The sequence below is a fragment of the Botryllus schlosseri genome, chromosome 14 (genome assembly GCF_051294905.1).
Source record: "Botryllus schlosseri isolate E-star chromosome 14, Bs_hap1, whole genome shotgun sequence".
Classification (NCBI taxonomy): Eukaryota; Metazoa; Chordata; class Ascidiacea; order Stolidobranchia; family Styelidae; genus Botryllus; species Botryllus schlosseri.
Genome location: NC_137249.1, coordinates 18,928,694 through 18,951,965, shown reverse-complemented (window position 1 = coordinate 18,951,965; position 23,272 = coordinate 18,928,694). Strand labels below are relative to the sequence as shown.

The 23,272-nt window shown below is 41.0% G+C and overlaps 1 protein-coding gene across 5 annotated transcripts in view; it reads left to right on the top strand.

Annotated features, from left to right (window-relative positions):
- Positions 1-23,155, top strand: part of LOC145455758 (dmX-like protein 2) — a 57,646-nt gene extending 34,491 nt beyond the window's left edge. Inside the window, exons 36-60 of one of the 5 annotated variants that reach the window (XM_080333738.1) lie at positions 70-145; positions 228-288; positions 750-890; positions 1,070-1,225; positions 1,907-2,202; positions 3,119-3,225; positions 7,503-7,650; positions 7,988-8,079; positions 8,344-8,436; positions 11,291-11,414; positions 12,594-12,772; positions 13,139-13,295; positions 13,363-13,527; positions 14,351-14,465; positions 14,844-14,909; positions 16,187-16,285; positions 17,383-17,463; positions 17,527-17,669; positions 18,274-18,424; positions 18,490-18,550; positions 18,610-18,703; positions 19,281-19,386; positions 19,777-19,921; positions 20,561-20,784; positions 21,379-23,155. In XM_080333738.1, coding sequence (XP_080189864.1) covers positions 70-145; positions 228-288; positions 750-890; positions 1,070-1,225; positions 1,907-2,202; positions 3,119-3,225; positions 7,503-7,650; positions 7,988-8,079; positions 8,344-8,436; positions 11,291-11,414; positions 12,594-12,772; positions 13,139-13,295; positions 13,363-13,527; positions 14,351-14,465; positions 14,844-14,909; positions 16,187-16,285; positions 17,383-17,463; positions 17,527-17,669; positions 18,274-18,424; positions 18,490-18,550; positions 18,610-18,703; positions 19,281-19,386; positions 19,777-19,921; positions 20,561-20,784; positions 21,379-21,672 — 3,374 coding nt within the window. In that variant the 3' untranslated portion in view covers positions 21,673-23,155. The remainder of the gene's footprint in view (positions 1-69; positions 146-227; positions 289-749; positions 891-1,069; positions 1,226-1,906; positions 2,203-3,118; positions 3,226-7,502; positions 7,651-7,987; positions 8,080-8,343; positions 8,437-11,290; positions 11,415-12,593; positions 12,773-13,138; positions 13,296-13,362; positions 13,528-14,350; positions 14,466-14,843; positions 14,910-16,186; positions 16,286-17,382; positions 17,464-17,526; positions 17,670-18,273; positions 18,425-18,489; positions 18,551-18,609; positions 18,704-19,280; positions 19,387-19,776; positions 19,922-20,560; positions 20,785-21,378) is intronic. The other 4 variants (XM_080333740.1, XM_080333739.1, XM_080333741.1 and 1 more) reach the window with 4 other exon arrangements.
- Positions 23,156-23,272: the final 117 nt, after the last annotated feature.

Sequence of the window (23,272 nt, the reverse complement as noted above, 5' to 3'; positions counted from 1 at the left end):
CTATTGCCTGTTTGCGAGGCATTTCATGCGCACTGCATTATTATTCTAACCTATGCTGTTTTCTTCAAGCAAACGTAGGGGAAGGCGCCCATATTCGCGACCAGCTCTACTCTTGGCTTGAGAAAGAAACCAAAGTCTTGCAAAGGTACGTCTTTGACTTAATCAACCGATCTAGAATAAGCGAATAAGCGATCTAGAATTACCGTGATCGTAATACTGTATTACAGGATATCACCACAATCTTATGAGCAATCAGCGACAGAGAATCCCGTAGAATCGGTGCTAAAAGTGAGTCACTGTACTTTTTCTATGTAGATACGGATTCTGTGTGTTCCCAGTTATGTTTTTCTGATCAATTTCCGGAGACTGATTAAATCACATTAAAGATAATTTGGCGATTTTTCGGCCGTACCCATTTCCATGATATGCGTAGATTTGTGCTATATGTTTCATGTACCACAAACCGAGGTTTATAGCCACAGCGGTAAGTACTAATATTTCAATACTCAAGAAAAATCATCTCAAATTCCAAATTTATATATTCTATGCGGCTGGTTGTATGCCATCCGCAATAATTTTGTATTTTTGAACCAAAATTATTTCGTACTGCTTTGCGACTATTGCGAGAGTCGATCATTACTTGACAGATACGCCTAACTAGCGTCTCCTGTGTTTAAATGCTACCATCCAATTGTGTATGCTACAGGACAAGTAATCTCTGTTTGAACTTGATTTAAACTCTTTCCCAGGAAGTAAATGAGAAAAGCGACTTTTCTAGCGACGCAGAGTCGGAAGAGGACAAAGCGACAAAAACTCCTCGCCAAGACGCAACCGGGTTCTCTATACCGCCTGTTCCGTCGTTACATGAGTTGTATCTCGCCGAGAAACAGGTTAGTTAGTCCTGAGTGCAGATATTGGACATGGTCCTCGGACCAGAGCAACAAGCTTGTAGAGCTTTTGGTGCTGTGAAATGATATAAAGCAAGTGCTGTTGAGCAGGCGACATTCGTTTACTATTGGTCACGTTATGTCGTGCGAAGCAATACTTATGTCGTAAAACGTCTTGGCAGGATTGGAAAACGCGACGAGAAAACTTGAATCACCGAAGGCGTTGGTTGAAGCAGCATCGTAGATTTTTACGAAGTCTTCTGTCGTATTGCGGGCTCCACGACGATACGCACGGCTCCTTGTCGCCCATACGGATGGAGTTGCTGTTTTTGCTGCAGGTGTTGTGATGTTGCTATTTTGACTTGCGCTGTGATTTACGAATTACGAATATATCTCTGATTGTGTTCTGCCAAAAGTTCATGTCTTATCAGTGGGGCGATTACTTTTTTACCAATAAAACTGACGATTTGCACTAAAAAATCCTAATTTTGACTATTTTTGTCATTAAAAACTAAATTTTTACTAAATTTTGCGCTCAAGATATACAAATGGTTGGAACTTTCTGTCCCTATGAAGTAGCTTGGCAGTAATATGCGAGCACAAAGAATATAATGCCAGTGCTTCATTAGATATTATTTGGTATCATGTCGGCCATAACTATCATTGCACTTTGTGGCGATACTATGGGCTGATCACGACTCCACAGATATGTCATTGCATAGCTTTGTAATGCATGTTTCATTTGCTGCTATACGACTAATCGAGGTTTACAGCTTTGATAGTATCGACACTACAATTCTCGTTGCTGAATTGATTGTTACTGGCAGGGGCGTATTATTTCTCTAACTCAGAAAAATCATATCTTCGGATTGGAATAGTCGAAGCTTTGCGCTCAGCCCTAGTTGCGAAATGCACACTCTCACAGAACGTATGGTAGAATTTTCCAGTTCTAATCAAAATTCGGAATAACCTCTCGCTAATCCACGACTTTAATTCTGCATTTCGTTTCAAATCAACAGGACTCGTTACAAGAAAAGAGCCCCCGCCAATTGTCGTCACCCGTACCGAATCTGACGACCGTCCCTCTGCTGTCCTCGAGTGTGGTCGCTTGCCGGACCGTGGTGGCGGAACCCACCGCCCAGCTGTCGCATATGGCTCACGACATTTTGGAATCGGTTCTGGCGTTTGTCGAACCTCCGTCGTGCAGTTTCAACGCAGGCGGCAGGTCTCAGAGCGTCACCCTCTGCAGGCAGGCCGAGGCGCTGTCGACTTGCGTGTTTCAAAGTTTGTGCGATCTCACAGCCAAGACTTACAGGTGGGGAAGTTTGAGATTTGAAAATATTGTAAGCCTACCGGGAGTTTTGGTGACGTATTGATTGTTGAATTTGATTGATTGATGAAAAAAATCACGATGAATTGCCTGAATTCAATGAAAGCACAATCTTTTTAACCCAATTTAATCGGTCCGTAATAATTTAATGATGTTGAATTATGATCAAATAAATAGAAAGGGAGTAGAATAAAAACACTTTTATTTTAATCCAATTACGTCGGCCACGCCGAATTTAACAGCATTGAATTGTTGAATAAGTCAAAATGATGAAGTTGAAGAATTTCCCTACATTTTTTTCACAAGTCTGATGTACTGTTGTTTCAGTAACTCCGCCGAGTCCTTTAGCGTCACTTTGAATTGGCTGTTAATGAGATTCATAGCCCAGATATGATTTCAAACCATGTTTAGGATTGATGTATATAGTTCATTTCCTGTTATATCCAAATCCATAACGGGTAATTACTGGAATTTTTTCCGAACTCGAATGAAAATAAAAAATGAACAAAAATGTTATGTTGAAGTGTAAAGCCAAATCAAGCTTCGATAAAATCATAATTCCTAACCTGATCCAAATCCGGCCAAAATGTTCATATCCGATCCGTTGAAATACAAATCCAAAGTCATCTCTGATACCATCATCAAGATCATCTTTCTTTGCTTTGCCTGCAGGCTTGAAATGCAGCGCCATAAACGGAATTAGAAACTGGTTTTACAGATGCCGTAAAAGTTACGGTATGATTACTGGAATTATATACAAGCTATGTGATGCGTGTGATCTTGCAAATAATGACATACGAGACTTTGATTGAAGTTGCGTGATATTAACACTACCGTACAGCAAGGTCACTTTGACTTGTAAAAAGTTTAGTGTTTCTAAGGGAGAATTTTTCATTTTCAGAGCACGACTTCTCGATAAGCACTGTTCGCCTGACATGCCGGGATCTGCCACTAAAACCGCGACCAATCATTACATGCCGCCGACAACTTTGCCCTCCCAGTGGCCAGGTAATAGACCTTGTTGTTTTCTGCACGTCAATGTTTCATAAATTTGAAACCCGAATGGGTCTACATCAGTGGTTCTCAACCGCCGGTCCGTGACGACATTCCTGCCGGTCCGCCAGGTATATTACAATTTTATACCCTAATTTCAAGATGCAATGTTGAAGGCGTCAAGTGCAGAACAGATACGAGTTGACTCATCACTAAACAGCGCAGTTTGCGCGATCATTCGTTTTCGATTCATTCATTTTCTGCATAACTGTAACTGGGGCACCCCAAATCCCCCAATTGGAGATGGGGCCGTGCTTGAAAAGGGCCAAAAATTATTTTGCAAATGAACATAATTCATAGCGTATTTTGTTGAAACTTGTTACATCATTTTTCAATTTCTTTTCGCGTCTTGCACGATTAAGTGTAGATAAATGCCTTGCTTCTAGGTGCCCTTTTCCAAGAAACATCCATGATTTATAGAAATAGGCATTTCGGCGTCAGCCATTACCGCGCCACGACGTACCGACACATAATGAAGTTTATGCTAACATAGGATTCCGAAAGTTGTGCAGCGAGAAAACCGATTCAGTCATGAATGATCGAAAATTTTCGCTATTGGCACGATTAAGCTACATAAACTTTCTGCTTACACTGAGTAGAATGAATGTGCTCACAACTACAGGTAAAAACATCCACCCAACTGTAGGGTCTGGGGGCGATTCGCTTGAAGTTTGGCTTATCGCCATGTGGGGGCTCAAAACCACCGTTTCTGGGGTGGGCTGACAAAGTATTTTTCCGGCCCGGATTTGCACATGGCCGATATAGCTGCTGTAAGGTGTTTTCTTGCGGCACACATTGTATTCGTAGTTGCCAGATTAGCCTGCCTCTGGTGGCAGTGGGCAATGAGCAAGGTAGCACGACAAGATGCTTGGTTCTACTCACAAACGCTTCATCTCTTGATATTGTCAAAGACAAGAATATAGTCGTGTTGGCGTGATCGGTTAAACCAGGGGTGGGCAAACTTTTGAGCTCGCGGGCCGCATTCAACATCTGAATCCATTCGCGGGCCGCACTATATAAAATTGGGATTATAAACCAAAACGCAATATTGGTATTTGATTATATAGTGAGGACATGGAGATAGTATATGTGCTTATTTAAAACAAAACAAACATTGCTTTGGTGATATCGTACACGCGTCAGAAACATAGTCGCGAGATTTCATTGGCTGGCTGGCCGACTTCAATAACCAATTTGTCAAAACTATAGAGATGAAAGTCGGTTATCCCGATTTTTAGAACAGGATTGAAATTTAAATCTGTGAGCAACGATCTGTTCATAGATTTACTGATTCCACTTTTGCCTAAATTCCAGAACAGACAATGCTGACAGCACCATAACCATGTTTGCTTCAAACACGCAGGTGTAGATAAAATATTAATACCCCAATTATACGCATACACAGAACGAATCTACCTCTAAGACTCGAGCGAATCGTTTTTTATAAGCGCATCCCTGAAATAATTAAAATAGGAGTAGCCAATCTGAAATCTCACTCGCGATCCGACTTATGTCAATCTCGTTTAGGGTTTCTGTTATGTTTAGCAGTTGAAACCTTTTAAACTGTGTGGGCCTTGAGATCGGGCTGTCGCGCAGCAAAATTAAACATAAAAATAATATAGGAAGTATTAACCTTGGAACAGTGGTTCTCGAACTTTTTAAGACACGCCACCCCCCCCCCCTATGATGGTGAAAGATTGCGCGCATCCCTCATCGTCATATCACAAAACGCAGCCAGGATGCTAGCAAAGCTAATGGATAGTTTGATGACATGGAAGGTTACGACTGTGGATGAGAGATTTGAAAATGTGAAATTCATACTTAATACAGAGCAAAAACGATGAATAGTATGTAAATCGCGCGTAGCGCGAAAATTTTTTTAGTTGAGCTTAGATTCACGCCCCCTTCAGATGCTTTCACGCCCCCAAGGGGGTACCCGCAGTTTGAGAACCACTGAATTATCATGCTGAAATATACCAAGAAAAAGTTTAATCGAGTCCCTGCATTATTTCGATTTTTAGTACACATTTTATCAATATTAAAAAAAAAGTTTCTTTAGACTCTCGCGGGCCGCACAGAACGGTCTTGCGGGCCGCATGCGGCCCGCGGGCCGTAGTTTGCCCACCCCTGGGTTAAACCCACGGCCTTCGGCGCGAAAGACTGTAAATGACTTTCAACTATAGCACGTTTATCTGGACAAGTCAATTTTACCTCAACTCAGCAGACTCACTACCATAAAATCACATTGATGCCATCATGAAGATACCTAATTACGATCAAAACCCCCCAAATGTCACTCTCTAGCATCATATAGTTGCAAAAACGGTTGCATACTATACATTTTGACGTCATTTCAATTTTCAAAGCTCACAGGTCCGCCGGACATTTTTTGAAATTTTACCGGTCCGCGAGGTGAAAAAGGTTGAGAACCACTGGTCTGCATAACATAGTTAGAAATGTGGATATGATTACTAGTTGGACTGTACCTTTTCAGAGTGGACGATTAACTTTTCTTTCCTACCCATACTATTGATTTTTCTGCTGTTCACTGCTTGCCAAATTATGTCAATTACAAAGCAGTCTGACGACGGGGAATATCAAACTTCCAAATTTTCACCGTTTTCAAAGTGACGCAACTGAGCTACAAAAAGATTCACAAACTACTCACTTTCTACTATAAAATTATTTTACAGTAGACAGTAGAATATAATGAGTTCATATTAGTAGCATAAGTATAATGCAGGGCAGTGAATGACTGCTGGCTGACGTACCACAAGGCCTGTCTCTTGCACACGTATATCAAGACCAGACGGACAGCTTTCTTTTTGTTCTGTCTCCACGTCTTGTAATTTTATTGAGCCAATAGTACCGACGACATAACAATCGTTTCCGAAATGTAATGTTGAATAATCTGTATACATTGAATCACACACATATATACATCGTAGAAACACAATTTATCTTACATGTATTCCTTCCTATCGATATTTCACACGACACACATAGCATCACACCACATGACATAACAGATTTTCACTTCCTGGACAACGTTTCAAGATAATACAGGGGATAATTATAATGGCGTTACCAAGATATATTCCGTTATAACAAGTGAAACAAGGCAAAGTAGACCCTGTATGCCGGTAACTGATTATAACCTCGAAAATTGTGTGTGTTTTTATCTCCGTTTTCCATTTGCTTTAAATCATGAAGATATATCTTCTGATTTTTGGCAAAAGCATTGTACAAAAAGTCTGCGCCTCGTCCCAATACTCTTCTTCAAACTACTTGTGTGCTTCACAAACGTGTCATATTCTATTACTTGAAGTAGCGTAGGCGTGCTTTGAAGATGACTACTTGTACTTGTATTTGAGTATAAATTTGTGGCGTTACTTCTACTTGCGTAGCATGAATGACTAATTTCACCGCAACTGCTTTCAACGATAGATGATATCAGTGAATGATTCACTCACAACCACGCTTGTATAAATTACTTGATTTTCAAAAGTCGCGACTACAACTAGAACTACTCGCTTTTTGAAGCTCGCAATTATAACTAGAACTGCTCGCTTTTCAAAGCTCACAACTAGAACTAGAACTGCTCACTTTTCAAAGCTCACAAGTAGAACTAGAACTAGTACTGCTCCCTTTTCAAAGCTCACAACTAGAACTAGAACTAGTACTGCTCCCTTTTCGAAGCTCACAACTAGAACTAGAACAAGTACTGCTCACTTTTCAAAGCTCACAAGTAGAACTAGAACTAGTACTGCTCCCTTTTCAAAGCTCACAACTAGAACTAGAACTAGTACTGCTCCCTTTTCGAAGCTCACAACTAGAACTAGAACAAGTACTGCTCACTTTTCAAAGCTCACAAGTAGAACTAGAACTAGTACTGCTCCCTTTTCAAAGCTCACAACTAGAACTAGAACTAGTACTGCTCCCTTTTCGAAGCTCACAACTAGAACTAGAACTAACCACATACAAAAATCTGCAACTAACTAAAATACCAATACCTAGATTCAATTCCTCAAAATGGGAAAGGGTTTCGACCGTCGAAACTCCCCTATTGGCTACGCTGCGGTCAGTAGTTAGACTCTGAGCCATATATGTAAGAACAGCACAAAAGACTGGTATAACGATTTACGCCAAACAACGACACTAGTTGTTCGGCAACTAGTCTTTTCAAACAGCGTCACAGACGATTAGCAAACGCTATGTTGATTTTTCTCCAGGCGTCGTTTCTCTTCAAACTCTGCTACATTCGGAATCGAGTGACCACAGACCGCGGCTGATTGTCCTACTCTGTGAATCGCTCGTGGCCGTTTATACCAGCTTGCTGGTTCACGGAATGCAGACCTGCAATTCCTTGCTGCTGTACAGGTCAGTTGGCGAATGAATTGTGAGGCGTGTATTGCGTTAGTCTGGATGAAAATTAGATTATGAAACATTATATTTAATGATGCGACGTCACGTGTTTCCGTTGTGAGAACGAGTGATGTAATAATGTCCGAGTCACAATTTGTCAGTGTCACTCGTTCTTGTTGTCCACCCAGGCTGCACCATTAGTGTACTGAATGGCAAATAAGATCCATGTTAATATAATGAAAAAATCTTTTGTCTAGGCCAGTTTTTCTCAACCTTTTTAGCTTGAGACGTGAGACCGGTAGAATTTTGAAACAAATGTAAATGTAAACAAATCAAATTCATTTTTTCACAGGCTTGTTAGCAACCCGTTATGCCAGAAAACGTGGAATGCTGTTTTCGGCGGCGGAATTCGAACGGCTGTGAAATACATCCGACCGTCTGGAGGTGAGTGTGTTCGTTAGTTTGTTTTCAGAAATTTGTAAAGCTGTACAAGTTTGCCACTGGCTTGTAACAGGCTGCATCATTGATATATGACACAACACTGAGATTCTTGTCGCTTTCAGCTCTAAAAGACATGAATGAAAACAAGTTTTTATAATGAAGCCGGCATATTTAGCTTTTCTCCTACTTGGTTTGTCTGTTGAGTATTTCAGGGTGATTTCGTGAGCCGGTATTTTTCCGTTTGTCAGTCGATTTTGTCATGTTTAGAAGTTGTGCGCGTTCCTGTGCAAACCAGCAAGCCTGGCGAGCATGCGCCGTCTGGTCTGGTCGGACAAATTGGGAAATCTACGAAAAATCAAGGTTTTGGTTGTGATTGCATGGATTTGTTTGAAGTTTTTTTCCTGGAAAGATCACGCGTGGCGAATTTCAGAGATTATTTTCTCAGTCCGTTTTACAATAAACTGTATGCATGAACAGTGAACACTGTATCGTCAATAGGTACATCTCCATTGCGGACATGTCAATTATTATTACGTTGATTCTTGCTTTGAAAAAATCTTTATGGTGACATCGTTATAGGTTGACTGTGTCGCAGTCGCATTTATCCAATTACTGAAAATGTGGAAGATTTGTCTCATTTGTTCCACCTCCTGTTAGAAATTACTCTCTTCATCACTAGGCTGTAGGATGAATGGCATCACCACTGGCTTGAGGGGAGCGCTGAACTCCAGTGCAATGTTGCTAGCGCTATTTATCACTAACATACCCCGGACACAAACTAACAATGACACTAGTTTGGGTTTGATTGAAAAACAATGTGTGTACTGTATTCATATTGTATGTGCAGATTGCGCACTCAAAACCAGAACACTTCTTGCTGTTAAGCACGAGGGAATACTCGGCCATTCTAGTATTTTAGATTTTAGTTGCCAATTTTTCTGCTTGTCAGCTGCAACGTTACTTTACAGAAAAAAATTAAGTTTGGCATGCTCTTTTAGTTACTAATCAAGGTCTAAATTTTCAATCTCAATGGTTGATCGTGATTCGGTCAGAGCGTTGATACAATGAATTTGTCTGTCGGATAATACTGTAAAATTTCTTGATTGCCTTGTCTAACTCTATATCATTATTCCAATTATGGTACTAGGTAGGGATGGTGTGAACGTGAGGTTCACGTTCGCGTTCTGTGTGTGAACCTCGGAAATTTAGAGGTTCGCGTTCACAACAGAACCTTGGTAGGTTCTGCACTGTGAACCTTTTTCATATGTTACAATTTTCACTTCATTATAACATTGCTGGTTTAAATTTATTGCATGTTAACGGCAGGCCAATCTATTCATGGCGCTGGCAGCATAAAAAAAATCGACACTAAACGAGCATGCACCGTGACAATCTCAAAAGTTTTGCTTGCTTTGTTGCAAAAGTTTGCTCGAAAGATCCAGCTTTCCGTTTGTAAATATTTAATGACTCTATGCTGCGAGCTTGACCCGCAATCACAAAACATCACGAGCGAAATAAGCTATGTAGTCAGAGAATGATGCTTATTCAACCAATCAATGAGATTGATATCGTTTTCTGATGTAAAAGAAAACTAGCAGGCTTACGGGGTCAATCTTCACTTCGTGTTTACTGAATCATTAAAATCAAATCGGTGCGATTGACTGAATGACTTGTTAATGGGGTAATATCAGTAGCAAGCATAGATACCCGTTTCACACTCTGCTCAATATCAATATATGATGTCGAATACATTTTCCGGTCTCATATGAAAAGGTGATTCGAGTTTGACTTAAGTCAAGTCATGACTCGAGTCATCCCAACACTGCTACAAGGCTATATCTGCATCTTCCTTGCCTGGCGGTATATGCACATCATGTACTCATGGTGGGCATATGCGCGGAAAGTGTGTATTTATGTCATGATTCGGTGTATATGCGGCAAAAAACATCAAGGACAAAAATAAACTACTTCCTTTCCTGTCATTATATTCCCTGGTAAGTCCTCATCGAAATTGTTGGCAAAGCGGCGGAAGATATTGATTTCACGAGATTATTATATCATTTGATTTCCCCAGTTGATACATTTGGCGACGTTTAAAGCGTCAGTATAGGGTACTTCAGCATTGAGACATTATGTCGCCCGAATCGTCGCTAGGTATCATGTACAATCTGTACATTATTGTAGGTTATCATTTCATTGAAGGATAGGGTTGGAATTAGCAATATGACGTCACGTGACGTCATGAGGTTCACGTTCGTGTTCACACAGAACCTTTCAAAAAGGTTCGCGTTCACACGAACCTGAACCTTTCATAGGTTCACACCATCCCTAGTACTAGGTACAAATTACCTATTTTTACCAGCGTGATTATTACCTAGCTGTTGTTACCGCTAACTTTGACGTGACCCTCTTTTAATCCGTTGCGATTGTAAATTTAACAACGAAAGTCAATGTTCATTACAATATGACAGAATTGGAGTACATTGTACACAATCGTTGATATACGATGTTCTTTCCAATTCTCCACTAGTTGCTGACAATTACCCCTGGGGAGTGTCAGCTAAAAATGTGTCAGCCGAAAATACTCGGGTTCATTTCAATGTGAATATATTATTCGATTATATTTTGTGCATGTCATTTTTGTTATTTCATCTCGGTAAGACCAAAACTCGAAAAAATTTTGTTCAAAGCCACTTGATCAACTTTTGGTTTTCCATCTTCGTCTGAAATCCGAAAAAAGACATGTTTGTGGTGCGTGTTCTAACTTTCTTATCGTACGAATTTGAATTTCGTTGTTCTGTGAATCTTAACAGCAATGGGGCTAGACAAATTCGATTGTAAATCCATGCAGGAATTTGTTGCATTCCGTTTTTAGTCTCGGCATAACTAATGTAACTATCACACGTAAAAAGTTGATAAGCTGTTATATTTTCCACCTTAGCCCAGCAATACTTTGCACTTACACTTGGTTACTCTGCAACTGAGTTATCATTGCCATGTTGTGAAAATTTTTCGCCTTAGGTATCACGGTAATGAGAATGAGCTAGGAACAGGGCTGCCGTTCAAGTTACAGTACTTGGCCGGATGTGTTAATTTTCTATAGTAAAACTTTGGTTCTCGAAGGAAATCTGGTACTCAAACTCGCAGCGCGAGATCCGACATAGTAAATATATGTTTTTCCGGCGAAAAATTCCGAATGTTTTCTAATTCGCAGCTGCGGGATCTCCCTTGCGAGGTATGGACGGAAGAAAAATGCGAGAAAGACTCAACAGGAAGGCACTGTCGTATTCTTACGAGCGACAGAACAGTCTGACGAGCACAGATAGCACTTGTTACAGGTCGGTGCATGGGCAAAGCATGTGCTCGTTACTGTTGTGAGTTGTTTAAAAAGTGTAGCGTGATGTGTAGGGCGATTATTCTTGGAGATGGTGTCATAGAGGTTCCACTGTCGGTTAACTTATCATTTACAGTCTTGTAGCCTACTTTATAGGCCTACTGCCCATTGTCTAATCATTGTGAATCATAAACCATCGAATGAAACAAATAAGTTGACATGGCGTGACCATGATGATCAACGCAAACACCTAAAAACGTGTGAAATTTTTAGTAGTTCCCAAGTTTTTGCAAGATCGCGCCAATATCGCAAATCTTGATGTGAAACTTGACTGCGTGTTGTGCATTCGTTCTTATATCCCTGTGGTTCTCAACATTTTATGAGTGGATCACGAGATGTTGACAAAACTTTGATTTTGGTTACAATCTGAAAATTGCGATGTAGACGACATTGTCAGCATGAAGAAGCAGGTGTGTTACTAGTACTCCAACAGTATGCACTGAACTTCAATGCTGCCAGCAAACAACTGCTGCTGTTGAACGTTTTTCCCGTTCTTGCCGTAAGAACAGACATTTCCAACCAAAAATGTAGAAAAGTACTACAATTCTATCATTATGTGCAACAATGCCTAATTTAGTAGTTTTCCTCATTTCCATTCGTGAAATCATAACATATTGCTGGTGAACATAGATTGACAAATGTGAGCATATACTTTGATGATGTTGTCAATGTAATTTACTCATGATATACTATTATCATGCGTTGGGTAGAGTTGGGTGGGCTAAGTAAGGGGGCAGATTTGGTTAGGTTAGTCTTTTTGACTTCGTATTTTGGGTTGGTCTTGACCAGGGGAGGTTGTTTGTTAGTTTGAGTTGGCAGGTAGGTAAGGGTTAACCCCAAACACAACAATCAACCCAACTCCTCTGCCTACAAACAACCACCAACCTAACCTGTCTAAACGTATTCAAACCCGCCCATTTGCTTAGCTCAGTAAGATATATATTTGGAAACCACCAAAGCATATTATGACATGGTCAATTTTTATCCGTCCATCGACAGCACCTGCGCAGATTTACCGGATGATATGTCTAAACAAACAGTGTTACCCACAGTAATGGAAATTCCAAGCTGGACTTCTCAGTTTACCGTCCGGTTTCTTTGACGCAAGTTACTGCATTCACAGGGAGAAATTTGTGGCGCCCGAGGTGACGTTGTGGGACATGTTCCTGTCGAAGCCGTTGATGAGTTACACCGGGTCGGAAGACGCCGACTTTGAATCGGATAGCGACAGGGAGACTGATTCCGTTTACTCTGACCTGGATGATATGGACGGAATCCAAGATGGCTATAACGCGTCCAAAGGTTAACTATTATTCTAGCTACGGGCTGACTAACTAATTATATTTATATTGGGCCGGTGATATCGGTATCAGCTACCTCTGGGCATCATTTATCGGCCAGCCCACTCCTCCAATTGTTATAAGTGAAACGGTCCTCAGTAGGAGTGATTTTGTTGGCATTAAATTTTTAGTGAAATTGCTGAAAATCTTTGTTTTCCGAACGGCAATTGCACCTGTTGGACTGGAAGTACTAGTTTTTTACTTGGCTGAATTTTTATTGCAAAAACATGATGTTAAATTAGATAAACGTCACCATTGTCATTTGTATCCGTTGCTCTGTTTCAATGTACCCGATTCCTTGCCGATAACGTTATGTTCACTTTTCCAGTGCTGGACGAATCGCATCCCGAATCTTACAGCTGGCATATTCTACGACTTGCTATCGTACGCGTGGTACTGGATAGTATCAAGTCTTTCCTGCCCATGACAGGTCTCGAGGTGTCAGAATTGGGGATATCGTCGCCGCTATTGAATAATATCTTACAGTAGGTGTCGAGGGGGATGGTGTCTAATAAAAGAGGAAATTGTGATGCTTTTTATTCGCTACTTCAGCTTGCTTGGCCGGTGGCAAGTCACTCTCGCTAAAGACCTGGAAGCGTTTGTGGACCCTCCTGAAGATTTTATAAGGGGTATCAACGACGTGGCGGCGCCATTGCATGGCCGACCCGCCATTTTGAAACACCAGGCCGTTTTGGACCCGGCGAACACACCCTTCAAGTGAGACGTTAAACTTAATCCTGTTTTCGGAGATTACCTGCATAACTCTTTGCGATTGTGGATTGCGATATAAAACTGGCTTTGCGATTCAATCTTGGTAATCGGATCTGTTGTCTGCATTGTTTTTGGAATGATTTCCATTGTAATCGAGTGAAGTAAAGATTAAGGAATACGCTACTAGGGTCTTTTGTTTTGACAGCATCGTGTTTTACATTGGGTTCAGCATCACAGGTGTGCGAACGTTTATCTTAATATCTGAATCGAACTGCGCCTGTCCATTTACCAATGCAGACAAAACTGTCATTCTGTTACAACTAATGATAATTTTGCGTCTTAAACTTTCAAAAAATTAAAAGCAATGTTGAAATATCAATTAAATCTGTTAAACGATAAAAACTAGTAATGTACCAGTCAAGCACTTTTACTGGATAGAACGGAGTTAACGATAAGAAATGATCACAGGCTGTGCAGGTCGAGTAGAACGGCGTCTTGTTACTTGACGGCTAACCGAGAACTTTGCGTTTTGCAACTAAGTGAGAAAAGATACAGCTAATGAAAGGAAGAAATATTTCTTTCAGCACGATTAGTCGTGGCAACTGTATCTAGCACTAGAATCTGATTGTATGCTTATATATATATATATGTTGATAACTAATACTGCTTCATTTAAGTTTGTCCAAAACTAGAAAGTAGTAATGACTGATATGTTCTTGGTAAAACAGCGGTTCTAAACAGCATTTCCACAATACCAGCGATGAAACGATGTACGACAAGTTTAATCCAAACTGATATGCACAGAAAGTTATCATTCGTCTATTTTCAGCGGGTCCTCTGTTGAGGCGCTTGGCGCCAGACGCCTGTGGCATTGCCTGATCCACAAGGAAAACATTCAGGATATGTTCATCCGGTATATATTCCATAACAAGTCGACGAAACAGGTAGGTTTTGCCGTAACGGGTGCTGTGTCTTGCACGGTGTCGTTATGTTCAGCGGTGTCGGTGTTGTAGGAGTTGCTTAGTCTTTTGTGTGTCTCTCTCAAGTGGTGGCGAAAGTGAGAGGTTTGATATACAGTATAGAATGCTACGATGGCATAGTGACACACATATCACTATAAACCTCACTTTTTACACAGTATTCTATCATTAATATCGTCATATCAATGATTCGTCACCCTAATCCAGTAACTGCACAGTATCATTTCGTTGTACACCTGTCTGAATTTGGAAAAGTAACGACTTTACACAACTGTTTCTCTGCGTAGTTTTGACGTTATAATTCTGTTGTCTTGTGTAACTTGTGTCGCAATTGCATGCTAGAATGTGGAATGCAAAGACAGCAAGCATACCGGCAATGGTGCGGCTCAAAGTGGTAGTGACAATAAGGTATGGGGCATTTTTATCGATGAACGTGATGCGTTTTCTTTGCTGGCGATGTTTTCTCGACACGATCACTTTCTTGAAGTAACAGCATGTCGCTTTCGAAGCACTAATATGAGTTACAGCTGCTAATTCTGTGCTAATTTTTTACAAGGGATTATGAAATCGACGCGGTAGTTGGTCCTTAGTAACATAATCGAGGCCATAAATAAGATTTGATTCTGTACGTATGGATAGTGATAGAAATAGTTTCATGATTTCATCTGCACTGCCACTGCCATTACGGTTTTGGTTAGCAAAACTGTTCTGCATGAGTCATGTGGCATGACGAATTCGCCCATGGCGTCCAAAATCACTGTCGTCCTGAACATTGTTTCAATTTTTGTACTCAACGTCAACTGTTTTACATCCGATAGTGACTCCAGTAGGCTGTTGAAAGATTCCGGAAAGGCGCCCTTACTAAAATACTATCCGGTTCATTCAACTAATTCCTGATTAGTGCTGGGCTAAATCTGAGTAGTCGCTGGCACTGAAGCTCTAGAAGTAGCAGCAATGCTGTAAATTTCTGCAAGGAAAAAAAAGTTCTTGAAATGGAAATAGAAAATGAAGATCGGAATAGTACTCAAGTAAGAAACTCATGAGGTAAAATGGAAGTAGCCTTAAAACATAACCATTCAAGTAAGTAGTGCAACTCTACTGAGTCCCCCCAAAAGCAGAAGTACTTCAATAGCCTTCTGACCACCTCTGAAATGTGGCACTGGCGGTATTAAATGCCAAGCCTAGTATCAGCATTTAAGGATTGGAAAATTATATTCATACAGAAATGATGATTTGAAATTTTATCCCGGCGACCGCATATTTGGTGATACGATTGTTGATATGCAATGTTCTTTCCAATTCTCTGCTACTTGACAAGTGGACAGCCGGAAATATTTGGTTTCATTTCAATATGAATATAGGCCAACTTTTCAATTGAACCTCTTCAAATATTTAAGGATTCGAGCAGCGGAAATCTTGTAGTTGAGAGGGGATTGAATGCTGCCTTGCTAGCCTTGGTCAATTCAATTAATCCCTAATTCAGTTCTATGTACTTACACGCTTCAAGGTTTGTTCAAAACATTTGTATTTTTTCGGTGTCTGCTCTGTCGATGTTTTCGGCGTACCAGCTCTTGCACAATACAATTTGTCTCTGTAACAGCTTGTTTTAACCGTGCTCTACGTGCTTATAATTCTGTTGTTTCTTCCGTTGTTCCGTTTCGACGTTGCGTTGCTTGCATGAATAGAAACGAACTCTAGGCGCGCGACGCGCGACAATTGCCGTCATGTCGTCCACTATGCCAAAGAACCCGCAACAGTATTTTGAAGACGCAAGACGCGGACTGGTACGTGGTCGAAAAATATGTTGTGTGCGTGCGTGAGGTCTTCTTAGCTTCGTCGTAACACTATAGAGTGCATGCCTGTGATTCTTTTCATTACTAATACTCATTATTTGCTCGTATCTTATGCTTTCGAGGTACTGAGAGTGTCAGGAATCCATTCTTGGTGAATAGCATTCTTCCATTTCATTTCCATGGTGTGTGCACATAAGCAAAAAGCTTTTGATACGAATAATTACTTGGGTCTATCCAGTGATCGTTTGATAATCAAGTTACGGGCTATTTTGCTGTGTCATAGGCTATCACCTTACTGTCAACAGCATAGCATCGATATTTACATGAACTGATGAGAATTTTGAATTCAAAATGCGGTAAATGGTATTGAACGATATTTCTCGCTGCTCAGGCCAGGGATGCGCATTGCGCAACCTTATTTCAAGTGGGACAAGATATCAGCAACGAATTATGTATCAATTGAGCTCGACATTGTATCATACACAGCAATCGCAAAAGGAAGGAAATGATTTACTGGTTATTGAGTAAATCTTGTCATAGATATTGATGTGAAAAGTCATAGTGTGCATATTTTAGTGATTTTAGTGGACTTGAGCTCAGCAAACATCATTTTTTTCTCTATGGGCCGCATGTTGCACGCCCCTGTCTTGAATTTGGAATAGGGGTATGGTTGTAGTGGTAGCTATTCGGCTGACTCCGTGATCAGTTGGTGGTGGGCTCTTTTAGAACACCTCCTTTCCATGTCCATTATCCAAAAACCTCAGGTGCATACGAAAATATAATTTCTTAACTCTAATTATTTTCACTCATTTGGAAAATTATCATCGTCTTGCTATCCCAACTGCTCAGATCTTGTAGCTAAGAATTTGTCAGTAGCACAACAACATGCTGATTGACACTAGCAAAGGTAGTATTGTTTTTAGCGTTCACTATTTTTAAGAAAATAACTCTAGTAAACGAAAAATCGTAACCCTGGCTGTGTGTCATGGAGCGGCAATGAATTGACGGCAAAAGTGATGTGAAAGATGTGGCTCAGCACAAGACTTGTTCTCATTTTTAAATCAAGTTACGTTGTCCTTCCTGTACAGGGTGTGTCGGATAAGAACGTCGGTAAAGTCAAGATTCTTCATAAAGAAACGGAGATCGTCACCTCGTTCTGCATAAACAATGTGACCTTTGATTGTTTGCGTCGGTTTTCGAATTGATTATCACACCGCACACGTTTCAATCAGGCAAACCCGACTTGCGTGGTATTGGCGAGTAGCCGGGATATACAGGAGGTGAACGTCAGCGCGCTCCTCGCGTGTGACACATGGGCTTGGATCGAGGAAGATGTATCGCCTAACATATTGCAAGACGACGCGTTGAAAGCTGGGTAAGATTTTTCCAGTGTTTCATGGGTGCATGTGGCAAAATCCGATTAATGAGAGAAATGACACTATTTCGTGAACTGTAGCACTTCTCTGACAACACATTTGGGTTTTCTCTTATCATTTCCGAGTTCAAGATAGTGACTTTTTATCGGTCACAGAGTAAATAAACCATTTTATGACAAATAAATCTCTCTGTCATACCGATCTGCTTGGCTTTTCAAATTGCTCATGTGGTTGTTTACAGCTAAATTTGACTTATTTTGAATATTCCCAATTACATACCGGCATTGCAAAGATTGTGGTGGTCAAAGTAATCATTTGCGGTACGTAAGTCCAAATCTTCCACCCAATTGCATGTAAAAGTGAGTATTTTCAAACCAAGCACTGCAAATTTTATACTAATCGCACTAGTTTGGCTTCAAGAAGTGTAGGAGTAAAATTATTCTAAAATCGTAACCACTTGATAAATTATTGGAAGTAGACAAAGCTCTTTCGTGTGCTTAAGAAAAGTGGACATACATTGTTATTGACCGTCTCTGCATGAAGTATCCGGTACCCTAAATCCAAAGGTTTGTATTGTAGTGCTTTGAAAAACATATATTTCAGCTGTCAGAAAGACGAGGAATTTCTTGTGGTGTCTCGCAGACAGTCAATGTTTGTGACACCACCGCCATCCGCTCCACTATCGTATGCGTCAATGGCTACCAGCGCTTCCGGATTGTCAGGGTCGCCGCAAACCGGGCAGGGCGCTAGTCTGGTAATATCATGAACCTTCTTTTATCGCAAAAATCGGGAGTTCGGCAAGGTTTTTTCGTGTTGCAGTTGCTGAAGAGGCCGTTTTCCGGCGTTCGTAGAATGACTTCGCATCCAACGTTGCCGTATTGTAAGATTGGATGTTATTGCAGTGACCCGCAGAATTTTGAATGTGTTTTTTTTCTTTAGACTTGACTGGTCATCATGACGGTAGCATCAGAATGTGGGAGTGGGGTCACCCGCAACAAATCACACTGTTTCGCGCTTCGGGACAGTATCCCAAGTACGCGTTTTTTCAGTCTAGATTTTACTGATCTATCTATGTATTTTACTAATTGATAATCATGCTCTCGGTGTAATACCTTCTCGTTAATACCTATCATCAAGACCTACCTATTAATTATAATATTATATGTTATTATTATGCTGATTCTCCCTTGCACTCTATCAAGTACCTCCTCGTTAATACCTATTAGCAATATCTGCCTGTTAATTAGTTAACGGAGCAATTGCTTCTCGTCATCTGTCTAGAGATCGAGCTTTATTTGCCAGTTGTATTTTTCATTTCCATTTTTTTGTTTTATGCAAGCTCGTTCGTATTGGTCATATTTCCCTTTCACTCTATTTATACCCTTATCACTGGTAGCCTACTTAGTGGTACATATCATGCCTAGTAATCTCAATACTTATTGCTGGGATATTTATATATTTGTCTACTGCTAGTCTTGTGTGTTATGCCAATTACAGACTATCACTCGAATGGCTATGCTGTGCAAATTCTGGCTCAATTAACAGTCCTATTGACGATAGTCATTTGTAGATTTGCCGCAATTTGATCGATACCATTTCCTTTTTGTCAGAGTGACAAATTTACATTTCTCATCACTCGGCAACAAGATGTGTGCAGTTGACGCCGATGGCTACTTGGCGCTCTGGCAAGTCAGCTCCCCGCGGAAACCTTTCTTGGTAAGATCTTGGAAAGTTGCTGACATGCGTCCGAGATAGCTACTGGTGTGGGTTAGGATTGTTGTATAGTATGCTAGTAGTACAGAAAATATAATTGAAATGTTGATTATTGTCCTTGTTAGACTCTTCGACAAATCAAACTCATTCTGAGCTCAAGACTGCATGGTTTATTACTCTCTGTATTTCGCCCCTTCCTCCCCCCAGGACTGATCTAGGCAGTGTCAGTAATTCTTAATCTTCACAGTGGATTGATACGGTTTTGCTATTGACAGTACAAGTCATAGCTGCAAATATGTTGCTACATGACACTGCGGAGCACTGGCATCGCCAAGCCTGGGTTGTACGGATATCTGTCATGTGTCTGTCGTTTACTGTTGATTTTCTCCACAGTATCATCAATGCCACGATAAGTCTGCCGCCGATTGTTGTTTCCTGTCGTCCACGAGCGTTGTTGCGACAGCCGGGTTATCGAACTCGAACCGAAATGTGGCGATATGGGACGCGTTGCTGCCGCCACGCTCAATGCTTGTGAAAGGTATTTGCATGCGTGACTGTTGAGGTTTCGACCCTTGGTGTTCTCTGTTGCTTTACTTTAACTGTGAGACTTCTTCGATAAATAATTCAATCAATATTTTATAAACTTCCAAATGATTTCCACTCGTAGAGGTAATGCTGAAGTAGCAATATTAACATACGGTTTGCTGCAATATTGAAGTTCTGTACTTGTAGAAGCCTATTTATTCTGTTAAAACATAAGTAACGATTTCTGGACAGGTCAAAACTGCTTTAAAGAGATATAGAATATACGAAAAAACAGTCTGTACTTAACCGAACTAAGACATTCGATGACAAAAAGTGTTAGCGCGGATCAGAAGTAGTCTGGAAACAAAATTCAGTGACTAGTATAGAATCAGAAAGAGCGGAGTTTTTCCGTCACTGACTGCCTTTGTGCCATGGCGTCCGGCAGAGATGCTGCTGAAGTAGAAGTAACGCCATAAAATTTCACTCAATTGCAAGTAGAAGTGGAAGTTGTCCGCTGACTGCTTGGGTAAGTCGTTCAAGTAGGGGAAACCCACTTGAGCACTCTGAGAAAGTAGAAATACTTGGCTTCTGAGAAGCACTGGCATACAGAGACTCTAACCAAGGTATATCGCTTATGTGTTTTTATTTCCAGAATTTTCCATTCACGAGGGATTCGGCGCTGCATGTCTCGCGTACTCGACGCAGTCCCGATGCTTGTTTGTTGGCGGAAGGGACGGAAAAGTGTCCGTGTTCGATATGCGGAAGTCCGACGAACCGCTGACAAGCTTCGTGGCTCACGAGGCCCCGGTTAAATGCGTATCGGTTGGAAGTGACGACCATCTTTTTGTTACTGGTTCTGTTGCCGGGGATGTACGGGTGAGAATTGAATTTTTTGGAGTGCTCAGGCAAGCTTTGCATGCTTTTACTAAAATGGTTAGATTTTTCTACTAGGGGAAGGTGGGCACAATGGGCCAAAAACACATTTTTTGTCATAATTATATTTAAAATACAGAAATCCCGATGAACTTAAAACACAAATTTCCAAAGAAAGATGATTTGAAAGTACGAAGAAATAACGAAAGCACGGCCACTTGAAAAATGTTACTTTTTAGTCCGATTGTGCCCACAATGGGGCAAGTGATGGGGGACAATGGGACAGTATTTAAAAATTTAACACCGCATCAGTTAAAAGAAACTGAGAACTGTCAAAGAAAGGATGGCTCAGCAGGCGTCCAAGAACAGTTTTAGCTTACATCCCGAAATTTGGAATTGTAATGAAACTTGCATGAAGATCGCTGCCGATTTGTCGATCCACATTGGTTATATGGAGTGGTGGAATAACCTTAACGTGCTCCGTTTCATGTATGACACTTCAAGGGATGTTCTTTTAAGGGAGTCACTCAATGATACATACATTGCCCTTATCCGTTACACAAGTTAGCCAATCCTGAAATTTGCCTGCTTTCGCAGGTTTGGGACTGCCACTCGCACAGTCTCGTTTACAACTTGGCCGGCGAGCACTCGCGCACCTCGATATTCCGCAACATCGGTTCCGGCACCATGAAAGTCGAGATCGTGTCGCCAGGAAACCGCGTCTACTCTTGCGGCGCAGACGGCACGCTCAAGCTACGGGTATTGCCTCGCGAGCAAGACCGAGACTCGGGCACTGGACACTCGCTCGGGAATCGCTTTCAGAAAGTGGCCCTGCAGAAGCAGGTGTTGAAACTGGCCAACACGATCAGGCAGCAATGTCTTGCGTATTAGAACGCTGTTTTTGTTTAAATTAGGGCTGAGGACAATGAACCAAGTATCAATTCTAATCATTCGAGACACATACTGAGAGACCAGTTCGCTCTTTGCCACTAAGAGAAAATTTATGAGCGACAATTATAGTTTCGACACTATTTTCCAATGTGGCTTGCTGTAACCCTTGATTGGTCGTATCGCAGTATACAAAACAGCAGGGTTGTAACGACTCGAGTCACGATTTTCCGATGACTCGACTTGACTCGAGTCAATCTGTGTATTGACTCGACTTGGACTCGAGTCATTGCGCATGTCTCGAACCAATTCACATGACTCGAAACTCAGGCGGCCAAGAACGACATTTCATTGGGATTTCAAAGTATAGTAAAGTAACCATACTATAGGGATTTCGTCTATTGGTGCTGGTACTTGAAAATGCGGCCAAAAACTGCTAAAAGTGGGGAAATTAGTAGAATATAAATGCGAACCATTCGATATCACCAAACAGAGTTATAAAAAGTTAGTTTAACACGACTTTAACTGGAAACTGAGCAATTAACACAATGACTTGGACTCGGACTCGACCCTCTGCTCGCGGACTCGGACTCGTTGGTGAGCTGAAAATGACTCGAGTCAAAACTGTAAAAGTAAGAATGACTTGGACTCGGAGCCTTGTGACTTGGTTACAACCCTGCAAAACAGGCTGTACAAAGGTTCCGTGTTAGTGGAAATCACATATTTGTGAAGTCTTGATCAACCCACAGCATCATCACACTCTGCATTGTGCAATGTAATGATAGTATGATCGACAAAATACTAAATAATCTCTAATGTGGTATTGAACTGGCATTATATTCTTTGTGGTCTCATAAAAGGTACACATATGGACTTTTCACATCATTCATGCTGTTGTGTTGTGACATTATGATAAGTGTTACTCGACTTGATGCCTAATATTCATTCAGAATTGCCCAGCTCTAGTTGAAATAAATCTGCGCTTCGTGCAATATTATATCAGTGTGAGGCTGAATTAGCTTCTCTGGTTGTTGGTTAGTAGGATTCTTTCTATGAGGCGTGGTGATTAATATATTGTGAAATTCGGAAACGTGGGCGTAGCCGAGGTGTTGTCTGACCGGCCGTTCTCCATCCTATTTTGATTGTGAGCATTTTGACATCACAATTGAGCCGTGGTCGTGCGTGACCTCTGGAATAGTTTTCCTGACTGCGTGTAAAGTCGGAAACTGTAATGTGTGTGCTTTGTTTACTTCGGTGTACTTGCTGTCGTGTCGTGTCGATATTGTGCAATAAAACAGTACCACTAGTATCTACTGCAGTCGTACGTGTCTAGGAGTTAATTGGGAGCAGTTGTTGCATGTTTACGTTGTGTCGCAGCGTCACACGATCTATTGTACGCAATAACTATCTTGGATTATACTTTCTCGGAAGAGAACCTGTTCGTTTCGCAGAACTGTTCAAAGTAAGGCAATAAACCTGAACGTGATTGAAGCTGTAAATGAGCTGATATAGTTGACTTGAGTTAAATGAGGTTTCTGTCTAGGAAAAGTGTTAGATCTTCTTTTAGTCGCAGTTGGGTCCTGGAAAGTGGCGTTCAGGAATT